Source organism: Delphinapterus leucas, chromosome 1 (assembly GCF_059928025.1).
Source record: "Delphinapterus leucas isolate spDelLeu-1000000601 "Yukka" chromosome 1, BTC_Dleu_Yukka2, whole genome shotgun sequence".
NCBI classification, from domain to species: Eukaryota; Metazoa; Chordata; class Mammalia; order Artiodactyla; family Monodontidae; genus Delphinapterus; species Delphinapterus leucas.
This window is the reverse complement of record NC_143129.1, coordinates 103,706,995-103,725,407: the sequence shown is the minus strand read 5'-3', so window position 1 is coordinate 103,725,407 and position 18,413 is coordinate 103,706,995. Positions and strand designations below refer to the sequence as shown.

The 18,413-nt window shown below is 39.1% G+C and overlaps 1 protein-coding gene across 7 annotated transcripts in view; it reads left to right on the top strand.

The window, feature by feature from the left end:
* Positions 1 to 1,356: 1,356 nt before the first annotated feature.
* SNX7 (sorting nexin 7) overlaps positions 1,357 to 18,413 on the top strand; it is a 98,170-nt gene continuing 81,113 nt past the window's right edge. For 6 of the 7 annotated variants that reach the window (XR_002641911.3, XM_022553312.3, XM_022553311.2 and 3 more), the window contains exon 1: positions 1,357 to 1,555. Coding sequence is in view for 6 of the 7 variants with exons in the window: in XM_022553312.3 (XP_022409020.1) it covers positions 1,376 to 1,555 (180 nt within the window). In the remaining variant the exon portion in view is untranslated. The remainder of the gene's footprint in view (positions 1,556 to 18,413) is intronic. The other variant, XM_022553306.2, reaches the window with a different exon arrangement.

Sequence of the window (18,413 nt, the reverse complement as noted above, 5' to 3'; positions counted from 1 at the left end):
TAATAAATAATGTGATCCGTAAGCTTAAAATGTTATAATTTACTAAGGAATGTAAGGCATTTACATGAAATAAATACAACCTACAGCATGAAATAAAATTAAATGCTAAATTGGGAACAGACTGTGTCAATCAGAAAGTCTTCCTGAAAGACATGGGATTATAGTTAATTCCTGCAGGACAGGCAGGAGATGGCATTTTGGGTACAGGAACTATAAAGCATAGGAAGGAGCCTGGATATTCACCCCTTAGAGAGACCAGCTTGACTGAATAAGTGTGTTCATGAACTGAAACCAGTATGAACGGTTAAGAGGGAACATATTATTAAGGCCTTGTCCTCTAACTGGAAAGAGAAATTCTCTTACATACGTTTTTTTCCCCCAAAGTTAATAGTTTTAAACATCAGGCTAAACACTTTGCCAAGAGAGGTTTTGGAAATCAAGTCTAGCCTCTTCTCTATGTGCAAAGTTCTTAGATGTTCTTTCCTGGCTGATGGGAGAAAAGAGCTGGGGCTGAGGCGAGTAAGTAATAAAACCTGAAGATAGTTCCAAATATATCAATTTGCATTCAATTATCCATTATTTTTGGAAGTTAGTTGTTTTTTTTTTAATAATAAGCAGTGAACAACTAAATAATTACAGTTTTGCATTGGCATTATAAAGACTGCAGATTATTTCTTGGTGTCAATGTCCAGTCCTGCTCGCTGTCCTCGACTCTTAGTAACATTCTTGCTCATTAACTTCAGGATGACCTCCAGGAATAAAGATACATTTGAAAGGGGCTGAAAATCGTTTTTAAATCCAACTTCCCTGGCTTAACAGTGAAATGACCACACAGTCCGGTCACTGGGTCAAAAATCAATTACAAATCAGAGGAGGTTTTGCATTAGCCTTAGTAAAAGACGGACTCGAAATCCACAACCAAGAAAAAAAGGCAACCATTAAAATGCAGGAAATACAGTATTGGCTTTTTCTCTTGGCGAGATAGGTCGGCTGCTTTCCAGCCCCGCTGTGGATGCTCTGAAGTTCACGGTTCGCTCCGTCGCTTCTGCCCAGACCCCCGCCCCCGTGGAAGCTGTCGTAGGGTAGCCCCGCAGCCAGGTCCGCACGAGGACGCCCCCTTCCTACCTTCAGGGGACAGCGTCCCTGGCCCCACCCTAGCCAGAGTCCGAGAGTCCCACCCCTTCGCCTCCTGCAGGCCCCAAGCCAAGTGGGGATGAGCCTGGGCCCCGTGTTCGCCCTGGCAGTTCCGCGTCTGCGCAGCGGACGTGGGGCTGGAGCGGGGCTGGCCGGGGAGGCGCAGGATGCGCGGGAGCCAATGGGCACGCTCGGGGGAGCCGGGCTGGCGGCGGCGGCCGGCGGGGCGCGCACTCTCGGGATGGAGGGCGAGTGCCGGGCACCTCAGGCGCGCTCCTCGGGCCTCCCGGCTGGGGGCGGCGGCGGGGAGAGCCCGGGGGGCGATGCCCCCCTCCCCGGCAGCAGCGGCTCCTCCGCCCTCCTGCAGGCCGAGGTGCTGGATCTGGACGAAGACGAGGACGACCTGGAGGTGTTCAGTAAGGTGAGGGCGGCGCGGCGGCTCGTCCCGGGAAAGTTCCAAGTCAACTCACGGAGTTGGCCCCGCCGTGCGGCGGCCGCCCCAGCGCGCTCGCTCGGCCCCGCTGGAGACTCGGAGCCGGGGCAGGGTGGGTCTCCCCCAACTGCCCGACCCCGCCTGGCGGCTCGCCGGCTCCGGGGCTGCGTCCCGGCGGGTCCCGAATAGCAGCCGCTCCCTCGTCTGCACTTTGACCTTATGTTTGGCAGGGCCTTGGCTTCGTGGAGTCTGCAAAGTTGTGCTGTTTCCCCCTTTTCTCCTCTTCCCTTCTTTGACGCGGACATTTCCAGTGACAGTGCCCGAACCCGGGAGGCGGTGGCCCAAAATTGCCCCCGCCCCTGGCAGCTTCTTTTCAGGCGCAGCGAGCCCTGAACTCTGGGAGCGAAATCATCCGAGTCTAGAGAAATTATTCTTGATTTAGTGTTGTTGCTGGTTGTGGATTGGAGACTTGGGTGGCGCCGGAGGTGAGTCTCAAGTCTAGTGGGAAGAGGCGTGAGGGAATCCCTCTTCAGGAGAAAACGGTTCTTGTGTCCAACGGGGAAGCTCCTGCGCTGCGGAGCTCAGGATTTTTCAGATAGTCAGCTCCTGCTACCCAACCCACAGACGGCGCTTTCGTTTTTAAAGGTTACCCGGGGAAATCTAGGACCAAAGGGCCCTCTGAACTTGTAGGATAGTTGGAGAGAAATTGACAAGGGTTACTGGCCGACTTGTGCGTGTAGGCTGGTGGTTGTAATATTTTTTTTGGGGGGGGGGAAGAAAAATACCATTCTTGCGGGGCCGTTCAATGCCACTGCATCTTCTCTCGTTGCTGTTGGCAGAAGACTTGAGATGGGAACATTGTATTAATTACTAAGAAGCCTGTACAGTAGGTAAATGTTACCTTGAGCTGTTAAGAAAAGCCAACAAACTTCACCGCTGCTTTATTCTGGGAAAGAAGTTAGAAAGTGAACAAGCATACTCTGACCCCAAAGAGGAATATGTAAAACTCCCCTTTTTTTTCCTTCAGGATTAAATGAAATGGTAGGAACAGTTGTATTTGGGAGGTTCAGAGAGAGTATCAGTTTTGTACCCTTGATGAAGTCACTTGACCTTTCAATGTGTTTAAATTCTAAAATAATGGAATTGTTTACACTTTTATGTTCCACACATATTTTATGTTCAGATCAAGGACAATTGGCCAGTTCTTGTTTATATTGCCTTCTAAGATACCATTAGGCTATGGTATTAGTGTATGGGACTCTGCACTGTGAATCTTTGGGGGCAGGGGGTACGGGGAGAATGTAGGGAGTGGCAATTGCATATCAGAATCATCTGGGATGGTTTAAATTTGTCATGTGGTTTCTCTTTCCCCAGATTCTCAGTGTCCCAGCCTCAACTGAGAATCACTGTTTTAATGAGCCTCCGTAGTCAGAGGCGGATTTTAGGTGAAGTTAATGAAATTTAACTTTAATTTAAATTTAGCTGTGTTGTTGGCTTAGGCCTCTGTAAAATGTTGTAAGTTACTGGGAGTTGTACAGGTTCTAGGTGGAAAGGGAATGACAGGTTGTAGCCAGAAGCATTTCTAAGTTGGCGTTTCTGGTGAATTGCCTAAAGCTACCTCAGAAGAAAGGAATCTAGAACTCTATGGCTCCAACCAGTTGTTGAGATTTTTTTTCTCATTCTAAATAAAAAAATTGTTTTTCCACCTAATTTTGTGTTTGTAATTTTGTGTCCTGTTTGAAAAGGATGTAAGCTGCAGCACCACACTTAACCTCTGCTTTATTAAGCAGGGCATATAATAATGTGCAATATTGTATCTTTACCTTAATCTGTATGGCTGCTTTCTATAGAAGAGGGTCTTAACTTTTTCTAAGTGTCCAACACATGTAGTTATACAGCACTAGCAAGCAGGGTGGATCCAAGTGTATGGGCCTTGCCTGCTTCTATTTTAGCAAGTTGAATTTTTCAACCATTAACCACAGATAGACAAGCAAATTTAAGAAAGTTGTCTTCATTTGGCCTACTCTCTCTACTACTCCCTTTTTAGCCTGCGCCTCTGTAGAACCCTGCCACTGTCCAGCCTACCCTAAGATGTTATCAACCATTACTACCAAAGTGTACTAACTTTACCCTTTAGTACTTTGAGATTGACCATTTTCATATTCAGTTTATATTTACAATTGTAGTTTCTTATGTCCTTAGATTATTTATGAATATATATACCGTGCCCCTGTCCAGAAGCTCTTTCTTTTTCTCTTTTTTTAATGGAAATATAGTTGATATACTATATTATATTAGTTTCAGGTGTATGACATAGTGATTTGACATTTATATACATTATGAATTGATCACCATGATAAGTCTAGTAACCATCTGTCACCATTATAAAGTTACTGCAATATTATTGACTATATTCTCTACACTGTACATTACATACCTGTGACTTAGTTGTTTTATAACTGGAAGTTTGCACTTCTTAATCCTCCCAACCTATTTCTGCCTCCCTCCGCCAAACTACCAGTTTGTATCTATGAATTTTGCTTCTGTTTTGTTTGTTCATTTGTTCTGTTTTTTTAGATCCTAGAAATAAATGAAATCATAAAGTATTTGTCTTTTTCTGTTTGATTTATTTCACTTAGCATAATATCCTTTGGGTCCATCCATGTGGTTGCAGGTGGCAAGATTTTATTCTTTTTTACGGCTGAGTAATATTCAATTGTATACATATATACAACATCTCTTTGTCTATTCATCTATCAATGGACACTTAGGTTGCTTCCATATCTTGGCTGTTGTAAATAATGCTGCAGTGAACATAGGGTGCATACGTCTTTTCAAATTAGTGTTTTCACTTCTTCAAATAAATACTCAGAAGAGGGATTGCTGGATCATATGGCAGTTCTATACTTAATTTTTTGAGAAACTTTCATACTGTTTTCCATAGTGACTGTACCAATTTACATTCCCATCAGCAGCGCACAAGGGTTCCCTTTTCTCCACATTTTCACCAACACTTGTTTTTTGTTGTTCATTTGATAATAGCCATTTGGATAGGCTTGAGGTGATATCGTATTATGGTTTTGATTTGCATTTCCATAGTGATTAGTGATGTTGAGCATTCTTTTCATTTGTCTTCTGGCCATCTGTATGTCTTCCTTGGAAAATTATCTATTCAGTTCTTCTACCCATTTTTTAATTGGATTGTTTGTTCTTTTTTGTTTATTTTCTTTTTCGTGATTGTTATTTTATTGAGTTGTATGAGTTCTTTATATATTTTGGATATTAACACCCTTATCAGATGTATCACTTGCAAATAACTTGTCCCATTCAGTAGGTTGCCTTTTCATTTTGTTGATGGCTTTCAACTGTGCAGAAGCTTCTTAGTTTGATGTAGTCCAATTTGTTTAGTTTTGCTTTCGTTGCGCTTGCCTGAGGAGACATCCCCCAAAATATTGCTAAGACCGATATCAAAGAGCAACTGCTTTTGTTTTCTTTTAGGAGTTTATGGTTTCAGGTCTTACATTTAAGTCTTTAATCCATTTTGAGTTTACTTCTTTTTTTGGTATAAGAAAGTTGTCCAGTTTCATTCTTTTGCATGTAGCTGTCCAGTTTTCCCATCACCATCTATTGAACAGACTCTCTTTTCCCCACTATATATTCTTGGCCCCCTTTTCATAAATTAATTGACCATATAAGCATGGGTTTATTCCTGGGCTTTCTGTTCTTTTCCATTGATATATATGTCTGTTTTTGTGCCAGTACCATACTATTTTGATTACTATAGCTTTGTAGCATAGTTTGAAACCATGGAGCATGATACTTCCAGCTTTGTTCTTCTTTCTTAAGATTGAATTGCCTATTCAAGGTCTTTTGTGGTTCCATACAAATTTTAGGATTGTTTGTTCCAGTTCTGTGGAGAATGCCATTGGTATTTTGATAGGGCTTGCCCTGAACCTGTAGATTGCTTTGGATAGTATGGAAATTTTAACAATATTAATTCTTCCAACCCATGAGCATGGTATTGTCTTCAATTTCTTTGATCAGTGTCTTATACTTTTCAAAGTATAGTTCTTTCATTTCTTTGGTTAAATTTATTCCTACGTATTTTTTTTGTAGTAATTGTAAGTGAAATTATCTTCTTAATTTCTCTGATAGCTCATTATTAGTATATAGAAACACAACAGATTTCTGTATGTTGATTTTTGTATCCTGCAACTTTAATGAGTTCATTTATTAGTTCTAATAGTTTTTTTTTTTTGGCATCTTTAGGGTTCTCTATATATAGTATCCTGTCATCTACAAACAGTGATAGTTTTACTTCTTCCTTTTCAATTTGGAAGACTTTTACCTCTTTTTGTCTGATTGCTATGGCTAAGACTCTCAATACTGTGTTGAATAAGGGCAACCTTGTGTTGTTCTTGATCTTAGAGGAAAAGCTTTCAGTTTTTCACCACTGTATATGTTAGCTATGGCTTTGTTACGGCCTTTATTATGTTGAGGTATGTTCCCTCTATACCCACTTTGTTGAATTTTTATCATAAATGGATGTTAAATTTTATCACGTGCTTTTTCTGTATCTTTTGAGATGATTGTATGATTTTTATCCTTCATTTTGTTAATGTGGTTTATCAGTATACATTTGCAGGTCAGAAGCTTTTTAAAGAGTAGGCTCTTTGGCTTATAATTATTCCTTTTTTTCTCACAGTACATTACAAGTACCTGGTAAATACATGTTAAGTATTTTTGTGTAAGATTCTGTGCTAAGGATTCTTTGGAAAAAAGAAATGTAAGATTCAGTTCTTGTTATCACAGTCTTGGAGTCCGGTTGGAGGATGTGACAGAAACTCTAAATGACAGTATAAATCAAGAGAGATGGAAAGTAAAACAAAGTATTGTTCTGAGTTTTCAGATAATCCAGTTAAGAGAAAATGATGCCAACTCTCAATAGAGCACAGGGAATGCAGAGGATATTGACTTAAAAGAACAAGAACAGATGTGGAAGGTAGGAGAACATAACTGATAATTCGAAAAAAGGAAAAGAAAAAGGATAAAAAGTGTAACAATAGTGTAATAATTGTTTTAGAACTGGGCCAAAATGAGATGAGGCTTGCAAAAAATTTACCTAGAGAAAAGGAGCAAACTTGTCTACATTTAAAAGAAAAAGTTCTTTTTGGGGAAAAATAATATATTAAAATAAATTGCCTTTTTTAAAATTAAATACTGTAATGTGTAGAAGAAACAGCAGTTGAAACAGAGCGTAGGTAAACAGGTCACAGTGAAACACTGAGATGCTTATTTGTTACTCAGTAAATTATAGCTCTTATTATTGGTCTTTTAAATGGTATTCAGGACCATAAAGTGAGATCTATATCATTTAGGATAATCAGGGAATTTACAGATGTAATTATCGTCATCACCACTAGTCGACTTCGAGAAGTCATGGTATGCAGGCTTGGTACTCAAAAGCTAGAAATAGGTAAAAATTCTTTTCAAAAATAAGGGGGAAGAAAGGAAGTTCTGGAAGGTATAGACAAGTGGGTAGACAAGAAGGTATAGACAATTTCAAGCTCTGGTAAAGCTATCAAAGCAACAGAACTACTTAGTATATTTAGTATAAACACTTTGAAAAGAAGGAGGTGATCATTTTTAATAAGAATGGTGGAAAACTAAGATTGTTTTTAGGTAAATCAGAAATATAACAATGTATATGTTTATTTGAACAAGCTTTTGAAGGAATCACTCATATTTTTGTGGAAAAGGATATTTTTGAAAGAATAATGAGCTATGGTTGTGGAGACAACCAGCTCATATATATATCAATATGTGTGTATATATATATATATATATATATATATGATCTCTATCAATCTGGAAATTCAGTGTAGTGATGGAGGGACAATTATACTATTCAACAATTCTCTCAAATACTTAGAAGAAGATATTGGAAGTCTGGTTATTAATTTTTCACATTTGTTGTCTGAACCATCTTTATTCAGTTCCTATTGTTTGCATCTATTATTCATGGCCAGGATAAGAATCAGAATTCTCTTCCATGATTTAAATGAAGAGAGTTTAATGCAAGGACTATTTATTTATAGCATTTTGGGCAAGTTTCAGGAACAAAGAAAGGATACTGAGGCACTTAGAGACTTGCAGTAGCAAAAAGCCTTTAGCACCCCTAGTTCTAAAGGGAAGAGAGATGGAAATAGTGTTGCTGGAACCCAATGAGAGTTGGAGCTGTGGAGAAGTGGCCATTTCCACATGAGCTGTGTTTACACGGAGATGTAGCTAAAAATATGCCACTGCCTGAAGTGTGGCACCAAAGCAGGGAGGAAATGGGGGTATATTCCCTGAGCTCCTCTTCTCCGGTTCTTGGATCTCTGCTTCTGGCCCCCACTAAGCAAGCTGCTCAGGTGATGGCATCCATAGGGATCTGTCTCCTAAGGGACAGAGAATAGATGGATGAGAGCTGGAAGGGTGGGGGTGAAAAGAGAGAATAGCCAGCATAATACATAATACTACAAAAGTGTGGAGAATAACTGGATAAAGACAGCCACATCACCACCTCCCATCCTGTATGCTCTTCTATAATGTGACCTGCCACCTTCCTATCAAGAGGTGGGATCTATGCCCCACTTATTGAATCTGGCTAGGATTGTGACTGCTTTGACCAGTAGGGTATGGTGGAAATGATGCTGTGCAACTTCCAGGGCCAGATCACAAAAGGAAATGAAGGCTCTGATTTTTTTCAGTGGGACAGTGTGCTTTTTGCCATGTAAGACATGCAACCTAAGGCCTCCATATTGTGAGGAAGCCCAGGCTACATTGAGAGACTACATGTAAATGTTCCAATCAGCAGCCTCAGCTGAAGTCTCAGGCGCCATCCAGCATTAAATGACTAACTTGTGAGTGAAAATGTCTAACATGACGTCAGCCCCCAGCATTGAGACATCAGATCTCAGCTGAGGCCCCACATATAATGGAGGAGAAACAACCCATTTCTGCTGTATCCTGTCAGAATTCTTGACCCTGTAAACCAATGTGCATAATAAAATATAAAAACAAATTGTCTTGGGATGGTTTGTTATACAGCAGTGGAAACTGTACCAAAAGCTAATAGTCTGTATAACATAATCAGTCTTCCAGATTTTTGATAAATTGGAATACTGGGTTTAAAAGCAGACTATGAAATTTAATTGGGATAAATGTAAAGTCTTGAAGGAGGCTCTACTCATCATTGTAAATTAAAATATAGCAAGACGTAAACTTAGTATTTAGGAGCAGCGACTCTGTAGCTACACTGCCTGTGTGTGAAATCCTGTCTCCACTGCTTACTAGCTTTATTTCCTTTGGCAAGTTACTTAACCTCTCAAAGCCTCAGACTTTTCATCCGTAAAATGAGGGCAAATAATAAATATGAGAATTAAATGACTTACTAAATGTAAAGAGCTTATAAACCCTCTTGATTATTGATCAGTTATACACAGCCCCTGTAGGATCCTGCTGTCCAAAAAGAACGACAGTGATGGACATGTTCCAGCTCTGTCTGTTTTATGTGGCAGCCACTGGCCACATGTGCCGTTTGAGCACTTGAATTGTAAACTAGTACATCTGAGGAACTGAACATTTAATTGTGTTTAATTTGAATTAATTTACATTTAAATTTAAATAGCCACCTGTGGCTAGTGGCTACCAGTTTGAGGAGTACAGGTCTAACCAAATTAATATTTTATTACTAGCTTGGATTATGATTACTCAAGAAATATCCTTGAATTAATGAGTGGTTTTCTACCTTGGTAATCTGTACAGAAATATATAAAACACACACACACACACACACACAGTATTTACATATGTATGCATGTGTGTAGTGTGGGCATATATGAATGTGTATGTATATATATACACATATGTATGTGTGTGCATGTAGAGTGTGTAAGCATAGTGAATATTTCTATGTATGTATATATGTAGTGTATGTGTGTATGCATTCTCAATTGTCTCACTTAAAACCTAGAATACACGATTAAAGCAGGCAAGTCATGTGTTCCCATTTCTCTGACCTTCATACTGATCCTACCTCAGTGGGTTTTACCATTTCGATGGTTACTCAGCCATAAAAAGAAACGAAATTGAGCTATTTGTGATGAGGTGGATAGACCTAGAGTCTGTCATACAGAGTGAAGTAACTCAGAAGGAGAAAGACAAATACTGTATGCTAACACATATATATGGAATTTAAGAAAAAAAAATTGTCATGAAGAACCTAGGGGTAAGACAGGAATAAAGACACAGACCTACTAGAGAATGGACTTGAGGATATGGGGAGGGGGAAGGGTAAGCTGTGACAAAGCGAGAGAGAGGCATGGACATATATACACTACCAAACGTAAGGTAGATAGCTAGTGGGAAGCAGCCGCATAGCACAGGGAGATCAGCTCGGTGCTTTGTGACCGCCTGGAGGGGTGGGATGGGGAGGGTGGGAGGGAGGGAGACGCAAGAGGGGAGAGATATGGGAACATATGTATATGTATAACTGATTCACTTTGTTATAAAGCAGAAACTAACACATCATTGTAAAGCAATTATACTCCAATAAAAAAATAAAATTAAAAAAAAAAATAAGAGGAACCAATAAAGTAAAGGAAATTAGGGCTGATCCAGGGTTCCTTCCACTAGGAGCTCCACTGTCTACCATCACAGTCCTCTTAGATGTTAAGTACTCTTATATTCCTCCCAGAGGAGGAAGAGTAGGTGAGTGAAGTAGAAAGAAGATGTAAAATCCTCAGTTCTCCTGATGAATGAGCATATATGGTCAACAATAGAATTAAAACCAACAAGGAACTTGCAGGATAAGTTTGGAGAGACCTTGTATAAGACCATTTTATGTGCAAACATTCCTAGTGATTTTCAGTGACGGAATGATCAATATACCCAAATGACAAGGTACCTATTGAATCTGAACAAACAACATATTTTCAAGGTCATATGGAGTATTAATTGTACTATAATTTGAACTGTTCATGCAACTTAAGTTCCATTCCACCCTCTGTATTTTAAAGGGGGAGTTGATGTCAGAAAATGGCAAAGGTATATTATGTCATCTATGGATACCAGTGCCCTGATCCTTGGAATGCTGTTTTGAGATAGAACCTTAGATCTAGTCTGGGCTTAGCAGAAAGAGGGCTTGGATCCATCAGCACTGTCTTTCATTGGCACAAGGAGTGGGGAGGGTTGCAGTAGTAATAGTCTCGCCATACATTTGCTATCATGAAGGAGAATAAACTAAGGGTTTCACTGATGATATGTTCTGGCAACTGTGAAGAAAGGCTGGGAAGAACAAAATGTAGTTTAGCTTGGAAAAGACTTGGGCTGATTCTTTTAACAAACTTTATGAAGAGTTGTTATGATCTAGGTGGATTAAATGTTTATAGTTTTGAAGGGCAAAAGTAGAACCACTAGGTCAAGAGTATGTGGAGATCAGCTTTAGGTCAGTTTATGGAATAGTTTTCTAATTGAAGGTTCCAAAATGAAAGGGATTACTCAGCTAGGCCATAAATTTTGTCACTAAAAATGCTCTGGCACAAGCTGGATGACTGTCCCAGAGGAGAAGAGGGTGTGACAGTTGCATTGTCCCTTCCCGCTATTAAGAGGGAAATAAGGGCTTCCTGGTGGCGCAGTGGTTGAGAGTCTGCCTGCCGATGCGGGGGACACGGGTTAGTGCCCCGGTCCGGGAAGATCCCACATGCCGCGGAGCGGCTGGGCCCATGAGCCATGGCCGCTGAGCCTGCACATCCGGAGCATGTGCTCCACAACGGGAGACGCCGCAGCAGTGGGAGGCCTGCATACCGAAAAAAAAAAAAAAAAAAAAGGGAAATGAAATTTTAGCATGCTAAACTTAACCACAGGAGCAATGGAAAGCCTTAATTAGGTGGTCCTACTCATCCCCTCAACTCATCTCTACAGTTTCATTCCCAAACTGAACTATGTTTCTCCATTCCCTAATTCTTATATTTCTCTTCCCACACCTGTTATCTTTTCCATCTGATTCTCTGCTAATGATGTGATGATTTCTTAGTTATCTAGGATAAAATACTAGGTCTTACCTTTTGTTTATCCCTTTCACTCACTTTCCCTGTCCCCTACATATCTGAAATGTCCCAGCTGGTTTTATCTTCTTGGTATCTCTAGAATTAGTGCCTTCTTCTCGTTCCCACTGCTCCAACCCCAAGTAGTATTGTGTTTACATTTGAGAACCATTAAAATAGTTCACAAGAAGACACAAGGTCTTCTTTCTTCTCATGTTTTGCCTGTAGTCTGTCCTGTGTGCTCACAGAAAACTGATGTTTACAGAGCACCCAGCTCTGAACATAAAGAACATATTGTCACATTGTGTCATTCAAGACTCTTGGTGATTAGGCTACACCGTGGCTCCCCTCACCTCTCTCTCTCTCTCTCTCTTGCTCTCTTTTGCATGTGTGCATGCGCACGCGCCTTAGTACTCAAAGTATGTTCCATGAATCTATTGGATCACCTGGGAGCTTGTTAGAAATGCAGTTTCAGAATCCACTCCAGAAGCAATGAATCAGAATCTGTATTTTAACAGGATTCCTCAATGATTTATTTGCACCTTACAATATACTGTTGGGTCAACAAAACAAAATCCGTTCTGTTATTTACGGCCCATTGTAAAGCGACTTCCTCCTTAAGAGCTTCTTCATTCTCCAGCTAGAATTAATTTCTTCCCATAATTTCTTCTCTGTGCTCCCCATAATAGTGTTTTGAATCTTATAATACTTAATACATTTTGCCTTATAAAGAGGTATTTGTTTCTCGTCTCTAAAATCTTAATTGCTTGTCTATCTCCAATAAATTAAATTCCTTGAAGGTAGAAGAGTAGGAACTCTAAATGTTAATGGAATAAATACATTAATGAATGATATGGCCTGTGCCTTTTTTCATATATATGGACACAGTTATTGCAGTAATTTTCCAATCATCTGTTTTCAGTAAATTCAGTTTGTATTGTATTGGTCTTTCCAATCAGGTTACTAGACCAAATAGAATTTAAAACAAATTTGTCTTGACAAATGGTGAGTAAATATTATTGATGGATGACACAGAGCTATGTTAAGCGTCAGTTCTGGACAAAAGCTCCTATTTAGATTTCATTAGAAGAAATAAACACAAAGCATAAGAAAACCCAAGGGAATCATTTAGAAACCTTCTTACTTGGGAAAAATAAATCCTTTGAAGCCAATAGCATCTGTCTCAATCAGGGGGCTTGGTTGCAAGCAATGGAAATCAACTCTGGCAGGAAAGGAATGAAATAGTAGCTCACAAAGTAGATTTGAAGGCTGGAAATGCAGATGCAGAAAGGGACAGGCACTAGCAGAAACTATACCCAGCGTTATGGTTGGAAACAAGATTGGATGTTGTATAGCCAAAAGAAGAAAAAATCCATGAGAACCTATAGGAAGAAGAACTATAGAGTTCTTTTGTGCAGATAGCAGTATTTTATTTATTTATTGGTCAGTGGCAATGGGGAAAATTATTACAAGTATTTTGGGAAAATAATGTTAAAAGACTTCAGATTTGAACTTAATAAAATATATTCTATTGGGTTTTGAAGGTGGAGTTTTATTTTTGCATTTTGGGGGTTCTGATAGGATGCTCTAGTAAAACTCTGAGAGCCTGCTAGTTTTGCAAGTGACTAGTGTGATCAAAAGGAAACACAGATTCAACAGTTATGCAGTTGTAGTGTTCAAATTTATTTTATTCATGTATTTTTAATTGTATCCCACACTTTTCAAAGAGGATATTAGACTAAAAGTTAAAATAAGCATTTTTAGTCACTTTAAGAATATACTTTAAAGTTGTCTCAGTAAACAAATGGAGAGTTATGTGCTTAAAAGTTTTGTCTATTTTAAACAGAATATTTGAATAACTCTGACACTTCATATATCCAATCACGCTGGACAATGCAGTGCTACTTATAGTATTAATAAAAAAGGGTGTAGTTAGACAATCAAAATTATTAGCAAATACTGATATAAAATCAGTAAAACACATCTGTGATAAAACAGAAGGTTAAATCAGTAGTTTCTAAAATTGAAACAAATAATTTTTTTTGGCCTTGAGAAATGCTGTGGTATAACATACCCCTTTTTAATTGTGTTTAACTAACTTTATTGAGGTGTAATTATATACCACAAAATTCACCCATTTTGGGTAGATGATTTTTTGTAAGTAAATTTACTTAGTTGTACAACCATCACTGTTAACCAGTTTTAGAACATTTTCATCTTCCACCTCAAATCCATCATGCCATTTCCAGTTAATATCCATTTTTACTCCCAGCCTTAGACAACTACTAATCGATTTTCTGTCTTTATAAATTTGCCTTTTTAGGACACTTCATATAAATGGAATTGCACTTTTTGTGTGTCTAGCTTCTTTCATTTAGCATATTTTATTTTTTTAGATCATTGTTTAAAAATTTTTGATATAAGAAATAAAAATTTCATTTTAAAATGAAAAACAGAGATTACTGATTTACAATGAAACATTAGGAAAAGAAATTCTGTTTACAGTTAAAATGGAAACCTTATTATATGTGACCAAAAACTAAAGGCAAACTCTTGGTATGTGAGTTTTCAGAACTGGGGGGAAAAATTCCTATTTTGTTCTTTTGTATTAACTCTGAGAAGGTTAAGTGTGTGTATCCGTGTGCATACATACATAATACATATGTACATATATATTTATATGTATTTAACCTGGTTGAAAGTTGAATGGTATTTTTTTGTTAGGTTTCACTAGATAATGCGGTAGTACAAACAGCCTCAAGATCTTAGTGGCTTACCTGCAATAAAGACTTCTTTCTCAGGTATGTACCTGTCAACTGTGACTGAACTGAGAGTCTGGTCCAGGCTTTGAGTCTGCTTCTTGTGTTTTCTTCATTTTGGGATCAAGATTAAAGGAGTGATGTTAATTGGGACATGTCATTCCTGCGGCAGAGGGAAAAGAATATGAGCACCGGTGGAAACAGGCAATGGCCTCCAAATCTTCTGCCCAGACACATGACACCATCCAAAGCAAGTCACTGGTCAAATTAACTGGGGTGGGAAACTTATTTTCCTTCCATAAGGAGGCACTGAAAGTTACCTGGTAACTGACCAGGAGGTGTATTCCTTTCATAGAAAGACAAGGGGTTATTGGGAACAATCATAGCGGCTCCCACAGTGGTTTTGTGGCAAAATCATACGCAAATGGCATGTTGAACCTTTCTGAGTAAGGAAAACTAATTTTTTTTCTATGGAGTGTTAAATACAAAAAAGAAAAATTTCCACTAGATAAGAAATTACCCAAGCGTAATTGAGATAAATGGAAAGGCATTAGTCATGATTAATAACCTCTTACTGGTTAATGCTCGTGAATAGTCTGATTAGGATCATACAGACCCTTAAAAACCTCTAGCTGTGCAACAGATATCTTACTTTGGATTTCAGGTGCAACGTTCATTTATCGTGGAGCTCTCCCTTCCCTTTTTTCAAGACCTATAAGATAAAAATGTGAATACTTAAAATTCTGCCACAGTAAACGTCAAAATGAGTTTCATTGGTTATATCTTCATCAAAGCCTGTGTTCTTCCCATTTGCCTCCTTTCTGGTCTCCCAACGTCCTAAGTCCTTTCCTGCCTTAGGCATTTTTGGCTCCCCTGACTGGAATGCTCTTCCGTCAGTGTTTTTCATGGCTGGCTTCTTCTCACATCACCTCCTTACAGACACCTTCCCTGACAGCTCTCTCAAAAGCATCCCTCTCACTTCCTGCCTTAACCACTTACTCCAGCAATTCATTCCACTTTATCTGGAATTTGCTCCCCTGTTTATCAACACTTATTTATATCTGGACTTATCTTGTTTTTCTATATTTTTATTCGGTTATCATCTGTTACCCTCCCCCCTAACTATCGTGTAAGCTTCATGAGAGAAGACACCATGCCAGCCAGTCTTGGCCACTGTTGTATCTCAGCCTAGTGCTTGATACATAGTTGACATTCAATGAACTTTTGTTAAGTGAAATAAAGGTGCTATACAAGGTGCTTTTGGTGTGTGTGCATGGGTGGTGGTGATGGTAGTGGTGACTGAGTCTTGGCTCTTCCAATTAAGAAATAAGTGATTTGGGGAGAATCATTATTATCCCTATGGTACAAGCTTATTTATCTGTAAAATTCAGGTGACGATAATTGAGCTTTCTTTCTTCAGATTGTTGAGAGGATTAAATGAAATAATGCAAGTGTATGGTGCTAAGGTGCATCCCTGGCACTTAGAAATGTTGGTGGCTGCTAACTGATCAGGGAGTTGGTTGCTGAAGGTTGGAGCGGCTGTGGCAGTTTCTTAAAATAAGGCAACAAAGTGAGGTTTTCAGCATCAGTTGACTCTTCCTTTTACAGATGATTTCTCTGTAGCGTATAATGCTGTTTGATAGCATTTTACCAACAGTAGAACTTCTTTCAAAGTTGGAGTGAGTCCTCAAACCCTCCCTCTGGTTCATCAACTAAGTGTATCAGTTTATGTAATATTCTAAATCCTTTGTTTTCATTTCAACAATCTTCACAGCATTTTCACCAGGAGTAGATTCCATCTCAGGAAACCACTTGTTTGCTTCTCATCCATTCAAGTTTTATCATGAGATTGCAGCAGTTCACTTCATCTTCACACTTCTAATTCCAGTTTTCTTGCTATTTCCACCACATTTGCATTCACTTCCTCCACTGAAGTCTTGAACCCTTCAAAGTCATCCATGAGAGTTGGAATCAGCTTCTTCCAAATTCCTGTGAATGTTGATATTTTCACCTCTTCCCATGAATCACAAATGTTCTTAGTGACATCTAGACTGGTGAAATCCTTCCAGAAGATTTTCAATTTCCTTTGCCTGGATCCATCAGAGAAATCACTGTCCATGGCAGTCATAGCCTTGTGAAATGTATTTCTTCAATAATAAGTCTTGAAAGTCTTGAAAGTCCTTAATCCATGGGCTGCAGAATGGATGTTGTATTAGTAAGCATGAAAACATCAATCTCACTGTATATCTCCATCAGAGCTCTTGGGTGACCAGGTGCATTGTCAAAGAGCAGTAGTATTTTGAAAGGAATTTTTCTTTTTTTTTCTGAGCAGTAGGTCTCAACAGTGGGCTTAAAATATTCAGTAAACCATGTTGTAGACAGATGTGCTGTCATCCAGGCTTTGTGGTTCCATTTATAGAGCACAGGCAGAGTCAATTTAGCATAATTCTTAAGGGCCCTAAGATTTTCAGAATAGTAAATTAGCATTGACCTCAAAGTCACCAGCAGCATTAGCCACTAAGAAGAGCTTTGAAGCCAGATATTGACTTCTCCTCTCTAGCTATGAAAATGTTAGATGGCATCTTCTTCCAATATAAGGCTATTTCATCTTCATTGAAAATCTGTTGTTTAGTGTAGCAACCTTCATTAATGATCTTAGTTGGAGCTTCTGGATAGTTTGCTGCAGCTTCTACATTAGCAGTTGCTGCTTCACCTTGTACTTTTATGTTATAGAGGTGGCTTTTTTCCTTAAATCTCATAAACCAGCCTCTGCAAACTTCAGACTTTTCTTCTGCAGCTTCCTCACCTCTCTCAGACTTCATAGAATTGAAGAGAGTTAGAGCCTTGCTCTGCATTAGTTTTTGGCTTAAGGGAATGTTGTGACTGGTTTGATCTTCTATCCAGACCACTAACACTTTCTCCATATCAGCAATAAGGCTGTTTCACCTTCTTATCATTTGTGTGTTCACTGGAGTAGCACTTTAAATTTCCTTCAAGAGCTTTTTGTTTGCATTCACAGCTTGGCTAACTGTTTGGCACAAAAGACCTAGCTTTCAGCCTATCTTGACTTTTAGCATGCCTTCCTCATTAAGCTTAATCATTCCTAGCTTTTGATTTAAAGTGAGAGTCTTGAGACTCTTCCTTTCACTTGAACACTTAGTGGCCATGGTAAGGTTATTACTTGGCCTAATTTCAGTATTGTTGTATCTCAGGGAATAGCAAGGCTCAAGAAGAGGGAGAGAAATGGGGAACAACCAGTGGGTGGAGCAGTCAGAACACAAACATCAAGTTCACCATCTTATATGGGCGTGGCTCGTGATGTCCCAAAACAATCACAGTGTAACATCAAAGATCACTGATCACAGATCACCATAACTAATATAGTAATAATGAAAAAGTTTGAAGTCGTATTGCAAAAATTACCAGAATGTGACACAGAGACATGAAGTGAGCAAATGCTGTTGGAAAAATGGCACCTATAGACTTGTTCAATGCCAAGTTGCCACAAACCTTGTAAAAAACATGGTATCTGTGAAGTGCAATAAAGTGAAGCATGATAAAATGAGGTATGCCTGCATTCCCTGTGTGGCCCTCTCCAAGATTCTCTCTCTCTCTCCTGCTTAAAAGAAAATAATAATTTGAATTTTGTTTTTATCATTCATTTGGTTTTCATAAAAGTGATGGTCCTGAACTTAAAATGGTTTGACTAATGATATTTAGACTTTATGGTGCAAAAGCAATACACATTCAGTAGAAACGATACTTTGAATTGTGAATTTTGATCTGTTCTCGAGCAGTGGTAGATAAGCTTTCCTGGTGCTGGGCAGCAGCAGTGAGCCACAGCTCCATGTCAGCCACACGATCACGAGGGGAAGCAACCGATACACTTGATGCCGTTCTGTACCCATAAAACCATTTGTTTCTCACTTTCAGACAACATTCAATAAAGTACATGAGATATTCAACACTATATTGTAAAACTGGCTTTGTGTTAGATAA